Source organism: Alexandromys fortis, unplaced genomic scaffold (assembly GCF_014885135.2).
Source record: "Alexandromys fortis isolate MF-2015 unplaced genomic scaffold, M_Fortis_MF-2015_v1.1 scaffold_40, whole genome shotgun sequence".
Lineage (NCBI taxonomy): Eukaryota > Metazoa > Chordata > Mammalia > Rodentia > Cricetidae > Alexandromys > Alexandromys fortis.
Genome location: NW_026067966.1, coordinates 11,333,464 through 11,356,357, shown reverse-complemented (window position 1 = coordinate 11,356,357; position 22,894 = coordinate 11,333,464). Strand labels below are relative to the sequence as shown.

The 22,894-nt window shown below is 47.4% G+C and overlaps 1 protein-coding gene across 5 annotated transcripts in view; it reads left to right on the top strand.

The window, feature by feature from the left end:
- Nrp2 (neuropilin 2) overlaps nt 1-22,894 on the top strand; it is a 113,508-nt gene that overhangs the window by 37,740 nt on the left and 52,874 nt on the right. For all 5 annotated transcript variants that reach the window (XM_050154350.1, XM_050154352.1, XM_050154351.1 and 2 more), the window contains exons 4-8: nt 3,093-3,323; nt 4,302-4,457; nt 6,079-6,248; nt 8,516-8,671; nt 20,597-20,741. In XM_050154350.1, the coding sequence (XP_050010307.1) occupies nt 3,093-3,323; nt 4,302-4,457; nt 6,079-6,248; nt 8,516-8,671; nt 20,597-20,741 (858 nt within the window). The remainder of the gene's footprint in view (nt 1-3,092; nt 3,324-4,301; nt 4,458-6,078; nt 6,249-8,515; nt 8,672-20,596; nt 20,742-22,894) is intronic.

Here is a 22,894-nt window from a genome sequence, read left to right as displayed (position 1 = left end):
GACCCAGAGTCACCAAATCCAGAGCAGATTAGAGAAAGAAACATTGTAAAGGAGTATGGGAAGCAGAATCAGCAGGAAATGTTTGTTTTTCTTCTCTTTTTTTTTTTTTTCTGATGTTCTTTCCCCCCTGTGTCAATTACTTGGTGGTATCTCTGATAGTAAAATTGTAGGGCTTGCTCACAGGCAGAGGAAACTCTGAGCCCCTAAATAAAGGTCTGATTCCCTCGCCTGTGGTCAGGTAGAGCTTGACTTCAGATAAGACCATTGTATTTTCGTATCTTCATATGTACAGGGTCCTCTTCAACTTGCAGGTTATAGATGAGACCGTCCAGGGACATGGAGTTGACATCCTGCATGCCAAAGTCTGAGCACCTGGGGTGGGCACCCTGTGTGCCCAAGTCCTTGAGAATGGAATTGTTTACTACAGACCCCGCCCCCCCCATTTCAGTTTTGTGTTGATTTTCTGTCTTATGAGACAGAGTCATTCTGTAGCCCAAGTTGTCCTAGAATTCAATATGTAACTCAGGCTTGCCTGGAAATCCTGGCAGTCCCCCTGCCTCAGTCTCTTAGGATTACAGTGGTTGATGACAGGTATAAACCACTTCCAAACCTCTAGCTTGTATGAGTAATCTCAATAGTGAATTGACAGGAATATTTGTCAGCTGGTATTTTAATTTTTTTTTTTTTTTTTGGCCTTTTAACCTGATGCAGAAATGGGTTGATGCAAATTTTGTGTCCGTTTCCAGGATCCCTTTATTCATTTGTCATTCTGGTGCTTGGACCATGGCAGTAGAGGAGACAAATACATAATTTTAATAGGTACCAGATTTTTCTGCTTGCAAAGGATAAAACAATAATGCTTTCTCACCTCCTTCAAAATAAGCCAGAGAATGTACTCGCTTCTAACCATTTATCAGACAAGCACGTTGTTGGTTTCTTTGTTTGCTTGTTTGGCTGTAAGTACTTAAAGCTGAAAAATCCCTTTCAGTTACATGCAAGACCTGGGGATCCTGAAACTAAATGGTTTAGGATCTCATGTTCTCTGGGGTCCATCTTGGGCTTTAAATGTCCATTGTTGAAACACTTGTCCCCCTGGATGAGAAGGATCAAAGATGCTACCGTAATTCCCCACTCCCAGGGTGGTGCAGAGTCCCTTCTAGGCTGACAATGGTGCCCACTCTAGGAAGGGACTCTCAAGAGGCCTCGGCTGACTCCCAAGTCCGTTGTGAATAGGGAATTAATTTCCAGCCAGCGCCCTGAGAGGCTCCCTAAGAACCCCGTGAAGAAGCCTGCTTAGCATCCTTAAACTCTAACCTTTTCAAAATTCCTCTTGGCCCCCTGAAGACAGCGGGCCAGCTGGCCTGGCTTTCCCAAATTGCATCACCCCAGGCCACTGAGGAAGCCCTCAGGAGTTGGAGGCCTGATGGTAAACAAAGCTGAGGGGGGAAGGGAGGCCACCCCAGCTCATCCCGCCAACCCTGTTGCCCACTGGCAGCTCCAGCCCTGCCCTGCTGCAGCTGGATCAGGGAGTGAAGTGCAAAGCCTCTGAGATGTGGTACCCAGACCTCCAAATAAGGCAGGGAAATTTGCTCTTGCTTCTGGTCCTCCTTCTATGCTCAACCCAGCCCCAAGGGGAAGCACTGCCAGCAAAGAGAAGATATCCGATGGGAAGGAGGAGATTCTGGAATTTTATTTGCTGCCTGAGCTACAGAAAGTTATGAGCCTACCCCCAAATGCACGCATACTTATTTGCATGGTACCTTTTCCAAATCACATATTTGCAGCTATCAATGGGGAGACTTGCAGAGGGTCCTGCTATGGGAGCCGCAGATAAAGCTATCGCTGCAGGCTAAGAGAGGCATATTGACATCCCATAGTTCTATATCAGTGCGATCCCCAGAGGACACTTCTTGCCAGTAAACACCTGGTTTATTGAGGATTTCTGTGTTGGTGGTGGTGTTTTTCTTCATGCTTAAGAGTGTCTATTATCCCCTTCATAAATCCTGCTTCCTTTTCTTATTTTAGAATCCAGATGCGGTGAGGGAAATCTATTGTAATTACCAGCATTTACCTCCCTGTCATTAACTTGTAGCTCTCCTTGCTTTCTCTGTATATGTGGGGGTCTCTATGCTTCCAGGCTCCTTTCCTGGCTCTGCCCAGAGGTGCAGTTGCTGGGTTAAAGCACCAGGGCTCTTCTAAGAGGACTCTACCTAGAGGCGTCAGGAGACTGGGGCTGTAATCCTCTTAGTGTTCCTGCTGCTGCCCCAGCTTGCAGGAGGCTGTGAATGTGTGTCACGGTTCATCAGGACACATCCTCAGAAAGCAAACCCAAGAGCTTAGGAGAGAAACACAAGGCCATCCCCACCACAAAGGCACCAGAAGCCTTCCAAATGTCAATACACTGCTGCATTTTGCCAAACTCGCCGTCCAAGCGGCCTTTAACATCCTCAACGCCCCACTGTGATCCACCGGCTAAAAACCTCAATTGTTAATTGTCCCGCCACTACAGAGCAGCCCGTTTTAATACAGTCAGGACATGAATGAGGCTTGGGCTCCCCTTTGCCCCTCCCCTGAGGCACCTTGGAGCTCTGAGGGAGAAGGGGCACTTAGCTGGCTGGGGTACAATAGAGGCTAGTGTTGAGGTCAGCCATAAATAAGGGATAACATTGTTTTCCCTGATGGCAACCAGCAAGCCTTCCTTAAGGATTGAAATAACTTACATTTCTGGAGTGAGCAGCTGAGTAATTGAAAGAAGACTCTGTTCTTTCTCTCTCTTTCACTTTCTCTCTCCCTCTATCTCTTAGCCTCCAGTCCCTCGATGGCTGGTCTCATTCTGATATACAAGGCAATCAGCGTCAGCTTCCTAGTTTCTGTTTAAAAGGGAGGCTAGCTTGAGGGTTTGAAACATAGATGGGACGGGTGTGTTGCTCCAAGGGCCACTTGAACAGAAACAAAAACCTTGTGAGTAGAGGAATATGGACCCAAACATTTAAATAACCCAGAGGCAGAGGAGGCAGCAGAGAGAAGCTGCTCCCTAATGCTATATCTCTTCCCCTCCCCACTCCCTCCCTACTCCTCTCTCTGGTACATAGGCTCTGAAGATTGTTCCAAGAACTTCACAAGCCCCAATGGGACCATCGAATCTCCTGGCTTTCCAGAGAAGTATCCACACAATCTGGACTGCACCTTCACCATTCTGGCTAAACCCAGGATGGAGATCATCCTGCAGTTCCTGACCTTTGACCTGGAGCATGACCCTCTACAAGTGGGAGAAGGAGACTGCAAATATGACTGGCTGGACATTTGGGATGGCATTCCACACGGTGAGTGAGTGCTTCTGCTCAGCTCACTTTCTCCTTTCTAAAAAGTTCAGGATCCTAGTCCAGGGAATGGTAGCACCCAAGGTCTTCCCACTTCAGTTAACTAACCAAGGTAATCACCCACAGTTAAACACAGAGCGCTTTCTCCGAGGTGATTCCAGATTTCATCAAGTTGATGATTGACATTAACCCTCAGAGGTGACAAAACTCGAGGTGATGTCCCATTCCAACCAAGTTATTGGGATAAAAGCGAATCACTAGTCAAATGCTGTGACCACATAGAAGGACTTAAAGCCAGGCTGACTACTTGAATGTCTCTGCTGTGCAATCCTGGCGAGTTACTCATCCTCTCAGTATCTTGGCTTTGATATGATCTGTCATCACTATTATCATGAGTTCCATTATTTCATTCATACCATTGATATAGTCATAGATGTTGAAAAGGCAGCCATTCACAGCCAAGAAGAGCCGATATAGATTGGGTGAAGACCACACAGAGCTTAGGTGTAATCAGTATTGGAGAGGAAATAATTTGTTCATCCTTGTGGTTGTTCTAAGTGTTTTCTTATATAAAGGATACTTGGTAGCTCTGCAGGAGCAATTTCATCTTGGGAAAAGCATAAGACTTAGGCAGGCAAAGTAGGCTCTGGGTGCCAGCTCTGCTATTTCCTAGCAGTGTGTACCGGAACCCTGAACTGGGACTCCTGACACCCTGAAACTCAATTTTTTTCCTCTGTAGAGCAGCAACTGTAATGATGTATTCTTGTTCATCACTTGGGGATGGGAAAACGGGATGTAGCCAGCTCAGGGAAAGCACTTTTTAATGTCCAGGGAAAATATCAGACGTTATTCTCGAAGCACTCCTTTGGTTTTTATGTCAATGTATTGGCAGTGAGGTTCATAATGGTGAGAATAGAGAAAGCATTGAAAACCAGTTTTAGATGTTCACTTCCTCTGTCCACTTTTTTCCTCCGTATCTAGTTGGCCCTCTGATTGGCAAGTACTGCGGGACCAAAACCCCCTCGAAACTCCGCTCGTCCACAGGGGTCCTCTCCCTGACCTTTCACACGGACATGGCAGTGGCTAAGGATGGCTTTTCTGCGCGCTACTACTTGGTCCACCAAGAGCCTCCTGAGAGTGAGTTGGCCGTGTGGGAGTCCCTGTCCTGTCTTCTCACTAGGGACATGAGAGGGTACAGGTGAAGGGCTGACCTCTGTGGAAACTGTAGACAGAGAGGCCTCAGACTTTGTGGTGGCTTCTGAGTTCAAAAGCCATGCCTTCTTTCCCAGCCAAGATGAATGAGGAAGGACCAGTGTCCATCTGGTGCTCTTTTCCTTAGGGAAATAAACAAACAAACAAACAAACAAATAAACAAGTATGTGTTGTTCCCAGAGAAAACTGTGGACCATCTCAAGCCTCCTTCCGCCCATCTACGGATGGAAAAGGGTTGTTAGGATAACGGTGGAATAATGTTTGTGGGGGCTAACCCTCCTCAGACCTGCACCGGTCTTTTCGTCTCCAGACCTCAAAAGTATCAAGACCATCGTGGGGAAACAGCCATATGTATCTTGACAAAAGTCCTGTAGCTCTTAGTAGAGCTTCCCTGGCTAGACAGTGCAACCCCTTGGACTACAACTTCACACAGGCAAGAAATACAGCTTTGAGAAACTGATTTCTGGGCACTATGCATAGCATTATAAAATTCTGCTAAGGGCCTAGCTGTTTGGAACCTGCCACCTAAACCACTGGTCTCCCATCCTGAGGCCCATTTTCAAACTATCTACTTCTTGGCCCTATGCTTAGGCTGCACTGTCAGGGCTGCTTAGAGATCCAAATGGTCTCCTGGAGGACAAAGAGAAGCACTCTGAGATGATGAGACTGAGAAACCCGTGTCTCTGCCGTGGACAGCTTACGGCCTATGTTCACTGCGGATGCAGCAGCCTGGCCTGCCAGAAAACGAGCGGGCTCTGCTCTGCCTTAGTCTTGGTTTCTTCTTCAGAGGTCCGGAGGACTGCACGAGAAAGAGGGCAGCCAGCTGTAGCAGGCTCGGCAAATGTCCAGTGCAGCCTCAGAAAAATCTGACACCTCAGAAGAGTGTCCTGTGTTTATTGAACCCATGTCTGGGCAAGCATTGATCAGTGTCCACGGCGTCCAGGTGAAGGATGGCAGTTTTGCTGATGGCACAAGACCAGAATCAGAGTCTCCTGGGTCTGTCAGCCCAGACGAGGGCTGTAGAGGAACACAATGGGGCTTGTATGTGCTCACAGAGAAGTTTCCTAAAGATGGGTGTTTATACTTTGTAGTGTCTGTCTTCCGTGCCAGAAATCAGAAAACACTTGTGTGAAAGAGAAAGACGTGAGAAATTGCCTCTGGGTGTGTGCAGGCTTCCCACGATGGCTGAGCCCACCCAAATTGCCGTGTTCACCTGTACCCCACGGCTGGTGCATCTGGCACCTGAGAGCTTCCCTAGCCTGCAGCACTTGCGTTTGAGATGGTATTTTTAATTTATATGATGATTCTTATTTATCTATCGCCTAATTTCTTTTAGGTCCAATTTAGTTCCTTGAAGACCCAGAGGGGTTGTTAACTCTGTGACTTAGTGTAGTTGTTTTTCAAATGTGAGCATGTAATTAGATTCAGGATGAGCGAGTGCCTGCAAGGACTTGTCCCTAGAAGGAGACAGTGGGGGGGGGGCGGGGGAGGCGGCATCTGACATTAAGATACCTAACTCTGCCCTTGACCAATCTCCACTCCCCAGACTTTCAGTGCAACGTTCCTCTGGGAATGGAGTCCGGACGGATTGCTAATGAACAAATCAGTGCCTCATCCACTTTCTCCGACGGGAGGTGGACTCCTCAACAGAGCCGGCTCCATGGTGATGACAATGGCTGGACACCCAACTTGGATTCCAACAAGGAGTATCTCCAGGTGCTTACCCAGATACTGGTGTGTGTATGCATGCGTGTGTGTGTGTGTGTGTGTGTGTGTGTGAGTGTGTGTGCGTGTGTGTGGTGTGCGTGTGGCGTATGTGTGTGTGTGTGCATGCGTGTGTGCGTGTTGGGGGTGAGAGAGAATGTGATGTGTGTGTTGATGGGACGGTGGTGTGGCCCCCTCAGCTAGAGTCAAAAGAGGATGCTAAAAAAATAAACACAGAATGTACGAGAATTACATCCATCCATCTGTTCATTCACCTGTCCCAAAGGCCCTGTGCTATGCCAAGCATTGTGCTGTGTGCTGGGATAAGTTTAAGAGGACCACTGCACTTGCCCTTGTGCGGATTAGTGGGCCCGAGGAGAGTTGTTTGGCCATGTTACTGCTAACCCTATCAGTATCAAAGGAATGTTCCCGAAATAGTTCCAGATCTTCCTCATTCTTGGCTCAGGAAGGCATCAGAGATGTGGGAAGAGCATTTTCCTAAAGGCAGGTTTGTTGGGCGCTAGCTGAATATGGCAACTTCTTCTGATCTTTGCTATCTGGAGGGAGCCTGCCAGGGAGGTTTTACACATAGCTATCAGAGAACACATGGGAAAATGTCACGATGGAGAACGAGAACTCGCTCCCCAGATGCTCGGCAGCGTCTTTTCAGACTATTGTTTGCTGTCTTCCTGAGAAAGTCTTGCAGCTCATGTTGAGTAATCTTCCTGCCCTGCACACGGGCTCAGCTCTGATCCCCTGGGAAGAAGTAAACATGGGGAGGACAAACTGCCAGTTCTATACCAGAGCAACGTCTGCATTTATGACACACAGAGACAGCCTTGTGACCCAGGGACAAGCCTGTCCCAGCTCTGATGCGACTCGGTAACCTCTGCTCTGAGACAGATACTGCAGTGCAGACAGCGGGGAAGGGAGAAAGAGCACTTAGAAACTCCGGGGGGCCACAGGGCTCTAACAACACAACTCTCGGGTCATTTGTCACTGTCTCTCCCTCTGCCTCTCAAAAAATCCTTTCATCCTGCAAAGCTTCTAGCAAGTTCTTTGTTGTTACAGTCTATATACTATACTTCTGTTTTCACCCCTTTAATCGTCTGGTTTTTCATCATGGCAAATCTTCCTTTTCTAGTGTACAAAGAAGTTCCTGTGCATGTCTCTTGAATGTTTTATGATGCCATGCACACACTGAGTAGCCAATAAGTGCTTACTAAATTGTCTTTCATCAGTTCACAAACACTAACGCACGCACACAGAGACTGCCGTCAAGAAACGCCAAAGACCACACTGACAACATCCAGTAATTTCCAAGTGGTTTTGGCATTGTCAGAGGGGAACTACCTCCTCACAGGGTAAAAGGTCAAGACTTGGTGCATAAGCCTAATTAGTTGGGCAGACTCCGCATGCCCTTTGACCCCTTGGTGACCTGAGCGATTACAGATACAACGGAGTGTGGGAATAATGGGAGAGAAGACTGCTATGGGTTGTCACTTCTAGAGAGTTCCAGTCGACCGCTTTGGAGTATGCTGTGGGACAATGGCCTTTTATCCTGTCATTTGTATTATTCTTAATAAAACATGGATTGGCCAGTAGCTAGGTAGCAAGTATAGGCGGGACGACCAGGCAGGAAGTAGAGGCAGGGCAAATGAGAATTCAGGGAATGAGGGAAGTTTAAATCTGCAGTTGTGACGCAGCCACAGAAAACACAAGATGTGACTGACTCATGAAAAAAGGTACCAAGCCACGTGGCTAACACAGACAAGAGTTATGGGCTAATATAAGTTATAAGAATTAATCAATAAGAAGCCTGAGCTACTGGGCCAATCTGTTTATAATTACTGTAGACCTCTGTGTGTTTACTTGGGACTAAGTGGCTGTGGGACCCGGAGGGACAGAAACATCTGTCAACAGGAGTAGAGTAGTTTTTTGCCATTCACGATTCCTATAGGACTCTTTTGCCTTCATGGTCTGAAACAGACTGTCGGTTAGTTAATGAAGGGGTCATAAGTCTAAGTGTCCGCTAGTTAGAAGAAACTGAATATTATCCATTCAGTTTTGCAAGTGGAAAAAAAATCAAGTGCTATTTTTCAAGGAAAGACGCCTACCCTGGTAAGAGTCAATTGACTTTAATTGTCCCGTGGAAGTACATAATGACGATTCTAAATACAGACCCGATTGTCAATTTAGCACGACAACCATGTCCTTTGCAGTAAAAGCCAATGTGTTTGGGAGTACTGGGCCCCTTACCTTCTGACTTCTCTTTCCAGGTGGACCTGCGCTTCCTAACAATGCTCACGGCCATTGCAACACAGGGAGCTATTTCCAGAGAGACCCAGAGAGGCTACTATGTCAAATCGTACAAGCTGGAGGTCAGCACGAATGGGGAGGACTGGATGGTCTACCGGCATGGCAAAAACCACAAGGTAGGTGGCCTTCCCCAAGAGTGGGCCTCTGGGGAGTTTCAGGCTGACCCCACGAGGAGTCTTGGCTTAGTGAGGCTCGGAGAACTCATGGAGGCAAAGGATACACTGTTCCTGAGATTTTCCTTTTGTATGTTAAAGTGATTGGAAAACTCCATTTCTCCAGCAGCCTAGCTGCTGTTGCATTTTGCAAAGCAGAGAGGGAGAGAGGAGGGGGACCGATACAATGTTACCTAACTGCAAATGAGGGAGAAAACGCCTCCCCCGTTCAAGCTTCCCCACACTGCACAGGACTCGGTGGGCATTTATGGCCTGAGTCTCTTCCACACGCTGGGCTAACAATCACAAAACTGCATGAACCTACAGTTCAGGAGCTACTGGGTTCTGAAAATGAAAGGACACAAAGCCCTAAGAGGGAGTCCCCGTGTCCCTGAGAAGAACCAGGACAATAAATAATGAGGAGAAATCCTATTTGTTGGGGTTTGGATCTGAACTGGCAATTGTGATTATCGGGGAAGCATTGAACCCTTCCTGCTGGTGTCTTCAGTGTCTGGGGCTCCCAGGCATGCGGTCCATGTGACCATGATGAGGCTTTTGTTGTAGCGGGGATGAGTGTCTGGCACTCGGCACTCTGAAAACACGTGGCGGCGTTCTGTGTCTGCAGCTGGCAAATGAGCTACATTTGGCATATGGAGGGCTCAGTGGAAACACTCTGTCTTCACCTAAGTGGGGACAGGAGCCTCTGTACTGGAAGTGAGCTCAGGTAATCCCCGCAGGCTGGTTGAGTCTCACATCAGGCAGGTAGGGGAGACATACTGGGAACTCCCAGAGCCAGCTGACCCTCCCACGGGAGGGAGTCAGAGTGCTGAAAACACACTCTGCCTTTGCTGCAGTCCCACCAGGTGCAGGTCTGCAAAGGTATAAAATATCAAAATAAGGCATCTGTGACCAAAAGGGCATCTCTTTGGTCCGTGTCACTGTCCCAAAGCACCACGCTCTCCAACTTACACATACAACTAGAATCCTTGGACCCAGAAAATTCAGCCCTATGATGTTGCTATCTCTCACACAGGAGGAAATGTGCGTTTTTAAAGGAGTAGGTTTTGTTGGCTTTTTTTTTTTAATCAAAAATCGCAATAGTAACAAGGCACCATTCATATGAAAGCATGGTTTCTAGACATTTCCGGCTATCTCTCTTACATACAGACTGCATGTGACCTCAGACTTCGTGTGACTAGTAAAGAAAGTGAAACATTTTAGCACTGGAAAGACACCCTCTCCTTACCTGTGAGCTAGGTCTGTAGCTTGCAGAGGCTGGGTACCAGTCAGAAGGGACTGAGTCAGCACTGGAGGCCACAGGAGCCCAGAGCTGAGTCCTCATCTCACCCCATTCCTTTCCTCCCACTTTCTCTCTCTCCACCCACACTTTCAATAAGAGAATGCTAAACCCTGGGAATTCAGCTAGCAGGTGAGGGCCAGCAGCCAGGTAGGAGTGGGTCCAGGGGAGAGGCACGAGGCTCCCTGACAGTCTCCTTGGCCAGGTTCAATGACTAAGCAGTGCTGGCCAGAGGGACGCTGTAGCATAAGCTGATTTTAAAAGCACACAGATGGACCGGGATGCTATTTAAAACACCATTTGTAGGAAATCTGCTTTTGGAAATACCTTAGCACTGCACATTTTGATAGGACGCCATCCTCCTGGCTTTATCCCGGTTATTCAATTTTGCAGGGAAGATATTCCTGAGCCTGAATTGAGCCTTCTAGTTCTTCAGACTCATCCTTTTCAATGTTTCCAGGTCGAATACATTCTCACTATCTTCTACATCCTCCTCCCACCTTTGGCAAAATGTCTCTCCCCAGTAGGCGGTGCGTAACTTGAGGGCCTTGTTTTTGGTTTTGTGTTAGAGGATCAGTTTTGCCCACATAAAAGGAGCTGGGGCAGAGGAAAAGCCCTTTCTCTTTCCCTTAGAAACACATTCTCCTGATACTTAAAATGAGGAAGGAAACGGAAAGCCTGCCAGTTAGGCTCACCCTATTGTGCCTGTGGTAGGAGGCCAGGAGGCCTTCCCCTCCTCTTACCCGGCAAGGATGCTCTCAGCAGCCTCTGCGTTAGCTGCTCCCCCAGATAGCTGTGTTTACTGTGCAGTTCCCTGGGCTGCTGGGGTTGAAATAGTGGAGTGAACCATGCCAAATAGATTTGTCAAGTCTGCCGTAGTTTGATTTGATGCCATGACAGGGAGGCAGGAGGAAGGCGGGGCCCGGAGAGCAGGGAGGCTGCAGGGAGGAGCTCATCCACCGCTGGTATTACCACTGAGTTTCTCTTTGTGGTTTCTGGATGCTGGGCACTGTGCCAAGCTCTCTGGTGTTCTGTGGTGGGTTTGAAAGTACAATTCAGACAGCAGGACTTAACGGAAAAGCAGAACAGGGAAGGAGGCTGCAGCGAGCTGGGCTTGAGGGTGCAGAGTGAGGGTTGGACACCACCTCCCTTCTCTGTGCGTAGGAAGTAGAGAGGGCACAAATTTGGAAGCTCAGTTTCAGTTCCCTGACCACTGTCAACAGCAATGTAGCACATCAAAGACCATGGAACTGGAGAAAGCAGAGAAAAACAGGATTAATGAGCACTCCAGTTGGTGGCGGAAGGCTGTGCTGTGTCACTGTGATTTTCACCCTGGTCTAAACCTGTGAATACCTTTCTTCTTCCTGCCGGGAGGTGCAGAAGACTTAAGAACCCTTTTCCAGCCTCCCTAGTCGGCGAGCAGCCTCTTTTCCGTTTCTTCATGTTCAACAGGTATTCATGAGGCTCCCCACAAAATGTCTGGTCCACGTTCCTGGCAAAATGCAACCTGCTTACGCAGACCAAGTGCACAACACACACACACACACACACACACACACACACACACACACACCCTGGTCCTCACCCTGCTCCACATGCCAGAAGTATGGAACCCAGGACTTTTATATAGGCAAGCCCTCCTTATGCATATTTAGGGTGCACCCACAAAGCAGAGAGCCCATAACCAACCCGTGTGCTCCTTCAGATTATACAAATTACTTCACATATGTCCCTTCAGGAACCACAGCAGAAACTACCGCCTTTGGTTTTCCCAGCTGTGTGAGTAGCATCCCAGATACAGGCAGAGCTGTCAATACAGTGGTAAGAAATTTCGTGTGTCCATGTGCAAGTGTGTATAATTACAGGCGCAGTTTCGTGCATACACACCAAGAAAGGTGCACGGAGAACGGGAACAGCTCAAAGGCATCAATGTTTGGTCTTCGTTCTTCCCTCCGCTAGGACTCTGAACCCACAAATTTACCCGAAAGCTAAGCCTATGGAAGGGATGGAGTCGTGACTGTCCTTTTAGTTGCCAGTGTAGGCAGCTCATATTGGTATAGTTTTGGTTACGGTCCCCTTATGTATGCTCGGCAGCTTTTTTCTATTTGGAGGTTGGGAAGCAACACAAAAGAGATGCTCTAATCCCTGATGTCCAGGTTTGAAGATAGAAAAGATAAGGTAGAATAAGCCTTGGGCCTGCGGTTCTGCACAATTACCCAGTAATAAGTGGCAGAGACATGCCAAACTCACATTAAATCAAGGACAAATGCTAGGAATTTCTGCAAACCCTCAGGCACCAACTTAGTTACTCAGAAGTTCATGATGTTTCACAGGTGAAGTTGTAGCTCTGAACCTAAGCAGCTTGCCCCAGGGACAGGAGGATCTTGGAGTCCCCAGGAAAGGCAGTCCTGGTCACCAGGCTTCGGCATGGAAGCAGATGCTCTCGCAGTCTGTCCCAGGCCTTGTCCTTGCCTTCCATCCCTTCCTGGCAGCCAGGAGGCCCAAGAGGCATGCGCAGCCTGGAGTCCCTGTTGATTAACAAGAGTCTAAAACTGGTCCATGCAGTTCAGGATTCAAAGCTAAGCACTGTGTGGGGAATTGGGGCTCCATCACAGGATCCTGAAGATGGAGTTTAAAGAAGTTGCTATTTATTTGATTTGGCGACTTCCCTACAAAACAAGTGCTCCTGCTTCTAGACTCTTCTGTCCTGTATTATTTTCTTAATGAACACAAATCATTTTGTAAATCAGAGACTTGGAAAGGGGAGTGTTCGAAGGTCACACCCCAAGTTCTGGGCATCTGCCGTGGATCTCTGAGGTGGGGGGCGATGGGGCCTTGGCTATTCCCTTCCCAGCGCTGTCTTAGTGTTCACAGCCGCCCCATGCAATGGCAGCTGCACTGGCATCGTGGCTCCTGCTGGAGGAGCACCTGGCCGTCTGCACAGGGAAGGTGAGCCGCAGATGCAATCAACGGGTCAGAACACAGAGCTCCCTTGAGCAAGCTGTCAATTTAAAATGTAACAGATTCCCATGGGATATATATTTGCCTCTTTTAAAACACAGACGGGAAGGGCCGTGAGAAGTCATCCAGGCCTTGCTGCCTCAAATAAATGTCTCCTCCTAGCTTCGTTCTTTATGGTGTGTGTGTGCGCGCGCAATTATTTCCTCCAATTAATAATTTTGAGGATTTTTTAAAAAGTCTCTTCATGAATACTTGTCTTTATTCCTTTTGTGGTTTGTCTTCTTAATGTTGTTCTTATAAAAAGACAAGAGCGTGACTCAAACCTCAAGCTAAGAACATCAGCCTCGAGAAACTGTGGGTAGGAGTGTATGATCTAAACACGGTGGGTGATATGTGCTCTGAAGGGGCCGGTGCCCTCTCCGAGTTCAGGTCCCCAGTTCTTGCGTCCCCCTCCATTACGACTGAGAGGAGTCCAGTGTGCTTGGTAATTCAGTTTGTCCTTCATCCATTTGTCGGGGGATGAGCTCAGACCTTTAGCCTCTCTACTTAGGAAGCTCAAGGGAAAATTTCATTATATATGCGCTTGAACGGTTCCCTGTCAGGCTGCTGCTAGCCAACTTCATCCAGGTCCCCTGGGTGCTGAACTGTCTCAGAGCTGAGGCCAGCCTCCCGGGCACTGCCAGCCTTGCTGCTGGCTTCCTTGTGCTCCTGGGCCACGAATGTGCACAGAGATTTTGGGAAAGAAGTGCCTGGGGTTTGGGACAGACTGCCGTTGGCCATTTCTGGCGAGCCTAGATAGGCAGGAAGGGGAAGGCTTCATCTGGTGGATTCTTCGTCCTCCATTCACTGCTCTGTGGCTGTAGAAACTGGTCCTGGACGTGGCATGTGGGTAGTGGGTGCTGTTTGAGCTCAGTCCTTGGTGGCGTTTTGGTTGTTTGTTTATTTTGCTTTGTTTTTGTTTTGTTTTTGATTGTTTTTGTTTTGGGATCTCTCTCTCTCTCTCTCTCTCTGTGTGTGTGTGTGTGTGTATGTGTGTGTGTGTGACTTTCTCCTGCCCACTTTAAAGAAAGAATGGCCACAGTGACTGGTGGTGTCAGAACGCCTCAGATGTTGAGGGACTTCACCGCTGATAAAGTGTCTGCCTTCGTCCCTCCCTGCATCTTTCATAATGGTGTATGATTCTTTTCCAGCCTGTTCCTCAAACCATTCCTCCAGCCTGGGTCCCCAAGTGTCCTCCTCTCCTCTCCTGTCCTCTTTTCTCTGATGCTTTCCTGTCTCAAATCCTGAAACCTTAATCCTGTTAGTAGGCAGTGTTCCAGGGCTCAGCGTCTCCGTGGGAGTAACATGATCTTGCGTTAAATGCAGAGGCCCCACAAGGCACACACAGATGGGGATGTGCACAACCCACCCACCTCCACTCACCCCCAAAAGAAAGCAGTCTGATGACAAAAACAGCCTTACAGTAGGGGAGGAGGAGAGCAGAGGTCATCACAGTCACAAACGAACATTTGGTTATTAAAGGGCTTTTTTTTACCCTCCCACTCCCAGCCCTCCCTTAGATGGAATAGATAGATAGATAGATAGATAGATAGATAGATAGATAGATAGATAGATAGATAGATGATAGATAGATAGATGATAGATAGATAGATAGATAGATAGATAGACAGACAGACAGACAGACAGACAGAAAATGTCTGCACACACATGCACGCGCGCACACACACACACACACAAACACATCCCTTTTGACTGCATCTGGCTAAGTTCCCACATTCATTGGAATTAAGGCAGCTTGTTTTAAAATTTTGGTTATGGTCTTTAAGGAGGAGTCTTAAGAGAGAAATGTCAAGACTGTGATCTGCAAATGGAAAGGGAAACAACAAAGCCTTACCATTACTTCCATCAGTGCCACGGCCCCTCCTGCCACCTTGCCTGTTTGGTACAGCAAATTAATTAAATGGGATGCCATTCATTGATTAACCATTTAGCTTTATGTGCAGATGTGATGGGTGGTTTGGGAGAAAATGGCGAGACAACAGGACAGGAGAGGAGGAAGGCTCCTGGCCCCACATCAGAATAAGTTGCTGCACTTCCTGAGGTGGCAGTGGCTCCCCAGTTCCCCCAACTCTTCTTTCCTGGCCTACTCTGCTCTTCTCTTAGATCTGCAGCAAACATAGTGAAAATGAGAACTTTGGATGCAATGAAACATTTATTAATTGGGAGAAATCATTTTTAAGAAAGAAGTCATCTGCATAAATTCTACCTCAGAGTCGAGCATAGAATCGTCTTTGAAACTTGCTTCTGCTTTCTTTGCAGTCCCTGGAGCTGATAAGAGTTCAGATGTTTACAGCCACCTAGAAGTAAACAGCAGACTTGATCCATATGTAGAAAAGAGATAGGTAGATTCTGAATTTTTCTCTCCTTGGACACCACATTCTTGTGACAAGCAGCTTGCCTATCAAAGAGCTTTCCTCACTTAGGAAGCTCACACAGCCACTAGGCCTGAAAAGGTCTCTGCTCTCAGGAGCTCCACAACTTTTCCAGAATATTTTCCTTAGTCCTTGAAGCAGGCATAATGACCTATAGCATCTACATTATCCCAGACATATGGATGTAGCAACATATGAATAGGACATAGGATAGGGTCTTAGAGTAGGCAGCACATCTCACTTGTAGGGGCCTGGAAGAGTGTACCATTCCAAGCCAGGCCAAAGCTCCTATCTGTACTTTAAAAAATACATAAGGAAGGCCGGCAAAGGCAATGTGGCCAAGACTAGGAATGGGCAAGAAACAGGGAAAGGAGCTTAAAAAATCATCAGTGATCTCATCTTGCTAGATGGATGGATTTTTTTCTTCTGCATTATATTATATAGTCCATAAAACCTAAGCCTGGGGGTCATGGGCCTTGTGAACGTGTGCAGACTGTTTTTTCCGGGGGGTGTTAGATGACAAGGAACCGAGGCGCTGGACAGCAGCTGACTCACATGGCAGAGGTGAGAATCAGAAATCCGTTTTATGCTGCCCGGTTTCTGACTCTGTCTTACTGAAAATAAAGCAAAGGCCTCGAGAATCAATGGGAAAATGTTGGATTATGTTCAGAATTCAGCAAGGCACCAAATGGTTACCAAGTCACTTTGAGCCCTGAATTGGTTTTTGAACCTAATTTGCACAGATGCACTCAAAGAAAGCTCTTTGTTCATCGTAGGTTTTTAAAATATAACATACATATACATATTTAATCAATGACCCCCAGAAAGCTAAGGTCAGCTTGAACACACTCCTGGCCATCTTTTGGGTAGTAAAGTAGCTGTATCGTATTTTTCTTTTAAAAAGATTAAAATGTGTATCCTCTCCGACATCTGGCTTTTAAAGCAATTGTGAAAATTCTACCACTGTGTTTGGTATGTTCCCATCTTGGCATAAGACATATGAGCAACCTATTGATTTTCCTCACCGTTTCGGACACCTCACTGCCAAGGTTCTGCTCGATGGTTTTTAACCACAGCAGGACCTAGAAGTGGATGGCCTTCCAAACTGGAACTCTCCTAATCACCCAAAGGCCCAGCCATGACTTGAAACTTAGTTCTCACTCCAACATCTGGCCTAGGAGCAGGTCAGGTCTCAGGCACTGGAGCAGGTCACAAGGGCTGCTGGGGTGCAGTGTCTACCCACAAGCTTACAATGACTTTATCTTTCTAAAGGAGAAATTAAAGTATCTAAGGTTTATTGATCAGCCTATTGTGATTTAGTGAGTCGGCAGAGAATGGGGAATAAAACCAATTTCCTGGCATTATTTCCCAGGCATACTGCCTTGTGATGCCTGGACTGCAAGCCAAAAATCCATCTTAGGGAATTTGATCAGAAAGTAAATGACAGGTGGTTCTAAAACCACGGAGCATTGAGAAAGTCATAAAGATGTATAATATATGATAGCATTTGCCAGCTATAAATAGGAGAGATGGGAGGTGCAGGGAGAAAAATAGAGACCTTGTAAATCTATTGGGTCAGGAGAAATAGAAACTGCTTAATATTTCATTAAAATGGATTTTCATAAATTGCACTTTGACATCTTTGGACAAAACATAGTAGGTAAGGACTAGGGTGTTGTTATTCATTACTCTTGGTTATTAATAATTTGAACTGTTATTGAGCCAACACGTCAACAAGGTATATCCTGCCTGTGAATGGAGCACTCACCGTGTGTTCTGGGCACCGTCTGAAGTGAATTAAATAGCCTCAGCCATTGCCCACAACAGCACTCAGATTATAAGGAACAATGGGTCATTCGAGTGCCCTTTTACAAAGTGGATGTTCTTAGAGGAGCTCAAACCGTGAAGACTCTTGTGGAGAAAGCTTAGAGTCTGCGGGCCAGCGAGGGAAACAGCAAGTCAACTTCTGCAGAGCCCTCACTCACAGTGAAGGACAATGTGGCCCGAGGGAGACAGAGACATTTGCCCACCTTGTGCTCCAATGGCAGCAGAGTATGCCTCCAGGGTCCTGACTAAGTGGTGGGGTCCATTTTGTTCTCTCTGCTGCACTCAGAGTGAGAGGTGTGCAGAAAGTTCCAGAAAGGTGCTGGGGTTTTTTTTTTTCTGCAAAGAGTCTGGAAATGGGGCAGACACACGGTCAAAAGCCAAAACGTAAGCAGTAAAGACCTAAACTTGGAAATATGGAGAATAATTTGAACCTAAGTTCAAAAGAGGCATTGTTTGCTCCCCGAGACTGGAGAAGAATGAGCAAAACTGAGCAGCGGAATAGAATGCCATGGGAGAGAGCTTGCTTCCCATCCTGCCTGAGGCTACGATAGGCGGGGCATGAGCCTCCACCCAAAGTTCTTGGTCACGTGCATTCATGGGGCGACAACCTCTCTCTGACTGGTGCGTCTGGACATGTTCACCCCAGTGCCCACATGCGGCACACTTACTCGCGGGCTGCCCACTACCAAGGATATTCCAGCTATGCAATCACTTTCTTAAGAAGGGAGGGTCGGGGTCAGGCATGGTGGTCTGTGAGAGTAGTGGGCACCTGTGATCCCAGCACTGTGCAGCTAAGGCAGGAGGATCTCGAGTTCAAAGCCAGACTAAACTACATCAGGAGTTCTGGGCCAACTTGGGCTACAAAGTAAGACCCTGTACCAGAAAAGGCAGAGAAAGAAGGAGGAGGAAAGAAAAGGCTTCCTAGGATTGTCTGCCAAGGCTGAGAAATGAAGGGGGTCAGACGGGATAAAATTGGATATTAAAAACACATAGGGCATGCTGTGTTCCTAAATGGTACCAGCATGGTGTATGTGTAGTGGATTAACAGCTGTGTGTGAGTTCAAATCCTTTCAGCTCTCCAATTACGTATTTATGTGCCAACGGAAGCCACCTCCAGTAGGAACTGCTTGGTGTCTCCTGATGGAGACCACACACAGTCACCATCACAATCCACAGGGAATATCCAGAGGTGGTCCTCAATGCTCACAGCACCCGTCCGAAATCAGCAAAGTGTGTCATTTGCTGCTTCCTTGCCAAAACAAAACAAAACAAACCAAAAAAATTCAAAAATGCCTCTGTTGCATGCTGAACCCTAGAAGGATTAACTCATGGTTTGAACATGGGTTCCGTTCCTCCAGCCCTTTCCCCAGCGCTGTACAGTCATTGTCAGACCCAGGAAGCAAAAAATGGGAAAGGCGAGGCGAGATCTTCCCTGGTCCCATGTTCCTCTCAAAGATTAGAATATCAAGGGGTCAGGCAGCTCTCCTCACAGGCCTCTTCCAGGTGCTGACTCTGGCATGTCTCCCTCTAGATCCTTCCTCTCCTTTGCTAGCCTTCTCTTCTCATTCCCCCCATCCCCTGTCTGCAGACAATGTACGAGCAGCAGCAGGGGTAAGCCTGGGCAAGAGGAGTGGTTCTTCTTCTGTCCCTGGGTCACAAAGCTGCAGAGGGGACCCCAGTTGCATTAGGATCCTGCATGGGAGAACTACCTAAGGGGTAGAGAGACCAGCGAGCAGGATGGTTGAGTAGGGTTCTCTCAGACAAGGTTTCGCAAGCTCAGCGAGCTGACGATGTTTGTTTCCTTTTTCCCACGTGGAACAATGTTCTTCCCCCACTTCATTTGGTTGCAGAAGGTGTGAAGCCTCTTGCTCGTTCTCCTGTCCTCTGTGGAGTGTTCTTAACTGCCTCTATCTTTTGGCCTCAGCAAATGGAAACTATGGAGGGTTCAGGGTTGCCAAATGGCGGGGCTCACAGTTTATCGAGAAGAAAAGGCTGCATTGTTGGCTGCCTGTAAGCTTGCCCCCCCCTCCACTGTTCCCAAAACCATTCTGTAGTGGGACTGTAAACTCCACATGGGATCACATCACTACTGTGACTTTACTTCTCTTTAGACCACGATAGGACGTCTAGCTGCCAGCTAGACTGTTGTAAATCCATCAGAAGAGATAAGAGTTCACAAAGGAAAACAGACTTGAATGTCATGGGTCCACACAGGGATGTGTGAGCCTCAGTTTTCCCATCAGTAAAGTAGAGGTTGTGAGTGTGGTATTCAGCCATCATGTTGACAGTGGCTGGCTTCATAGGTGTTCAAATGCACTAGGTTTCCATTTCGCTTGTCCCTCTGTCTGTGGCCTAAACACCTGCAGGGTACTGAGTGTTAAGAACTAGATAGCATAGTTTCCCTGTGCAGGAAAGAATGTTGGACCAGGAAGACTGGCCATGAGCAAATCTACAAGGTCCTGTGGTTGCTATATGTATGATAGACATGAATTAGGAATGACAGTTGGCTGCTTGTTTCTTCCATCCGCCATTATCCAGGGAAAGGAAAGAAACCCTCACACTCTCGCTTGAGTTACTTATTTTTAAGGGGAAACACACAAATACATAAGGGTCCATATGGCCACTGTTGATGTGGGCCATCTGGTAAGCTGGGGCTTGTGCCTACCATGTTAGGTCAGAAGCCACTCCCCAAAGCCTTTCCTCCCATATGAGAGGCCCCGGTCAGCTGGGGACAGGGATGGATTTCATTACAGACTGCAGGCTAAACTAGGAGGAAGCTGGAGCATGACTCTTAAGAGGCTGCCTCCAACAAAGAGGAGAGAAAACCCAGAAAAGTGTTGACTGACAGAAGGTACAGGGTAGACAGCACCCCTCACCCCTCGCCCACTCAGAATGGGGAAGTGTCTAAGGAGTTAACAAAACAGCAGTGAAGTGTTGTGCAGTTAGAAAAGGCGCTGCAAGCCCCCACCCCCGTGTGCCTACATCATGAGGACGAGGGAGTGTCAAGTTCAGGCTGGAGTGTGAGGTCTGCCGGCCCTGACAGATGACAAGTCTACCTCCTTTGTAGTGAATGCTCTTTTTTCTCTTTCTTAGCTTCTGAAGTGTTTGCCCTTTGAAAGCTCCTTCCTCTGTTTGCTCTCAGCCCAGAAGCAAAATATTCCTTCCTTCCAAAACTTTTTGCAAAGTTTGTTTTTGTTTTGTTTTCAAGTTAGAGCAGAAGGAGAAATTGACCTTTTTTTCCACAGTTATTCTAAAAAGCTCAACGCGACAAAGCCCCTGGTGGTTTCCAGGCTGGTGGCCCTCTCTGACCGCTCAAGCGTGGCCCTCAGAAACAGGAGTGTCACTGACGCTGCTCTGCCTCTCACCTTGCAGGTGTTTCAAGCTAACAACGATGCGACTGAGGTGGTTCTAAACAAGCTCCACACGCCCCTGCTCACAAGGTTCGTCAGGATCCGCCCACAGACGTGGCACTTGGGCATCTCCCTTCGACTGGAGCTCTTTGGCTGCCGAGTCACAGGTGAGTTGAGGGGTTCCTGTGAGACAGGAGAAACAATTCTAGGCATCTCCCGCTCTGTGACCTTCCCAAAAGGAATGGCTGAAAGGTCAACTCCCATCAGACTTAATCCTTTCATTTATTTTTTCAACCTTCCATTCATCTAATGTGTTTTTATTATGCTAGAGCTAGTTCTGCTTAATGAAATGGACTGAAGGAAAATTTGATACCCAACGCTCGTCCTACTATAAGTGTGCTATCTATTATTCTTAGTAGAACTCAGTGGCATAAGTCTTGTCATTTCCCTCACTTTACACAATAGGAAACCAGAGTTAAGGAACTAAATCCCAGTAAGTGATGGCACCAGGGTTTGAACTTGCCTCTCAAATAGTGCCCTCTCCTGTCTCACGTGGAGACTAAGGTCTAGACATGGTACTGTAGACTCAATGGGAGCGTGACAGACCCAGTCCTTTTATTGAAAAGTTGGATGGACAAATTAATAACCAGAAAGATGATAAATAAATATAAATTTAAAAAAACTCTGAAGACTATCTGAGCACAGGGCCTTGTGGTCCTCAAAGTGTTCTGCAGTGTGCTTGCCTGGCAGGTCAAGAAAGACTTCCTTGAGGATGGGTTACTGAGGTCAAAGGCAAATGAGACACTACTTCCTGAAGAAAGATTGGAGGGCAAATCCCTGCTTGTTTGTTGTCATTGTAGCAAGGGAACTGAGAACGGTGTTTGAGGATAGTTCTGAAGGAAAAATGGTGCTCGAACGGTTTTAACCCAAGGACTGTGTGTTGGCAATCCCCGGAGTGGGAGGCGGAGCCTTTGTAGGCTGGTACCATGGTCTAGCACCATGGCAGTTGGACTGGCAATAGTAGGACTGTATACAGGTCATTTCCACTCTTTGAACTCCATCTAGGAAGGCAGTTGCTCCTTTGACCTGCAAGGGTCTTCATTGTCCGTCTCCTACCTGTCTACTTGCCACCCCATCTCTGCCTAGGAATGCACCATGGTGTAATCCTGCTTCTGGTTTCTGGTTCATGTACCCCGTGGCTGCACTTTCTCTCCATCTCTCACAACTCTGCCCTGTAATTTACCTGCAGTTAGGAAGGACGGGCAGATCTTCATAACGCCTAAGGTGATGCTGATGAAGAAGTTAGAAAGGCAACAGTTTGACCCAGACCATCATCCATTCCTGAGGCAACGGAGTCAGGATCTGTATCCATTGTTCCTCAGTACAAATCCTTTGTCACGTTCAGACAAAGACCTGGCTTTCTCCTTGTGGAGACATTTTATCCCAAAAGGACTGTCTTCTGTCCCTTCTGTGCTGCTGGCCTACCCAGCAGGCGACAATGAGCAAGGATTTACTTAGCACTTGTGGTCCATTCATTCCCTGTTCCCTCAGTCACTCCATAAAGACCCTGCACTGAGACTTGAGATAGAGAAGTGAACAGAAAGAGGTCTCAGGTGTCAAAGAACTTTCAAGCTAGTGGCCAAGATAGATAGCAAACCAATACAAGAAGGCATAATTACGAGCTAGCGTACAGGTTCTCTGAGGAGTGGAATGAAAGTTTGGCCGGAGCCTAATGTGGGCCTTATACCCCAGGTGAGCAGAGGTCAGTCTGGTAGTGAATACGGACGAACGTATCAGGTGATGGAGAGAGTTTAGGGAGGATCCAAGGCAGTAAAAAGCTCTGGTCACACACATGGAGGACTTGGTTCTGAGCCCAGAAAGGTTCCCATCTTTTAAGCAAAATGATCTTCCAGGAAATAATTTGATTCTTGCCTCCTAAGCACCACTGTACTCATTGAGGGTCGGTGGAAACTGGTGTCACAGATGGACATACATTCTCAGAAGTCCTGGTCAGCAGTGAGTGCAAACGGCTAACAGTCACAGAGCCCTTAGACCTGCTCTGAGGTGACCAACAGAGTCCCCACCACAGAGGTAGGCACTGTTGGGGGAGCCCATTTAGACTTGGGGAACTTGATGCATGGAGCAATTAAATCACTTGAACAAAGTCACCAAGCACAGTGAACACAAAACCAGGCATTCTGGGTCCAAGTTCAGACTCTGAGTCACAATGCTATACAGCCTCAGAATGCAAACTAAAATAGTAAGCACATGGCCTGAGATCTGACGATCTGTTTAATGAGTGGGCTTCAGCCATGACTTG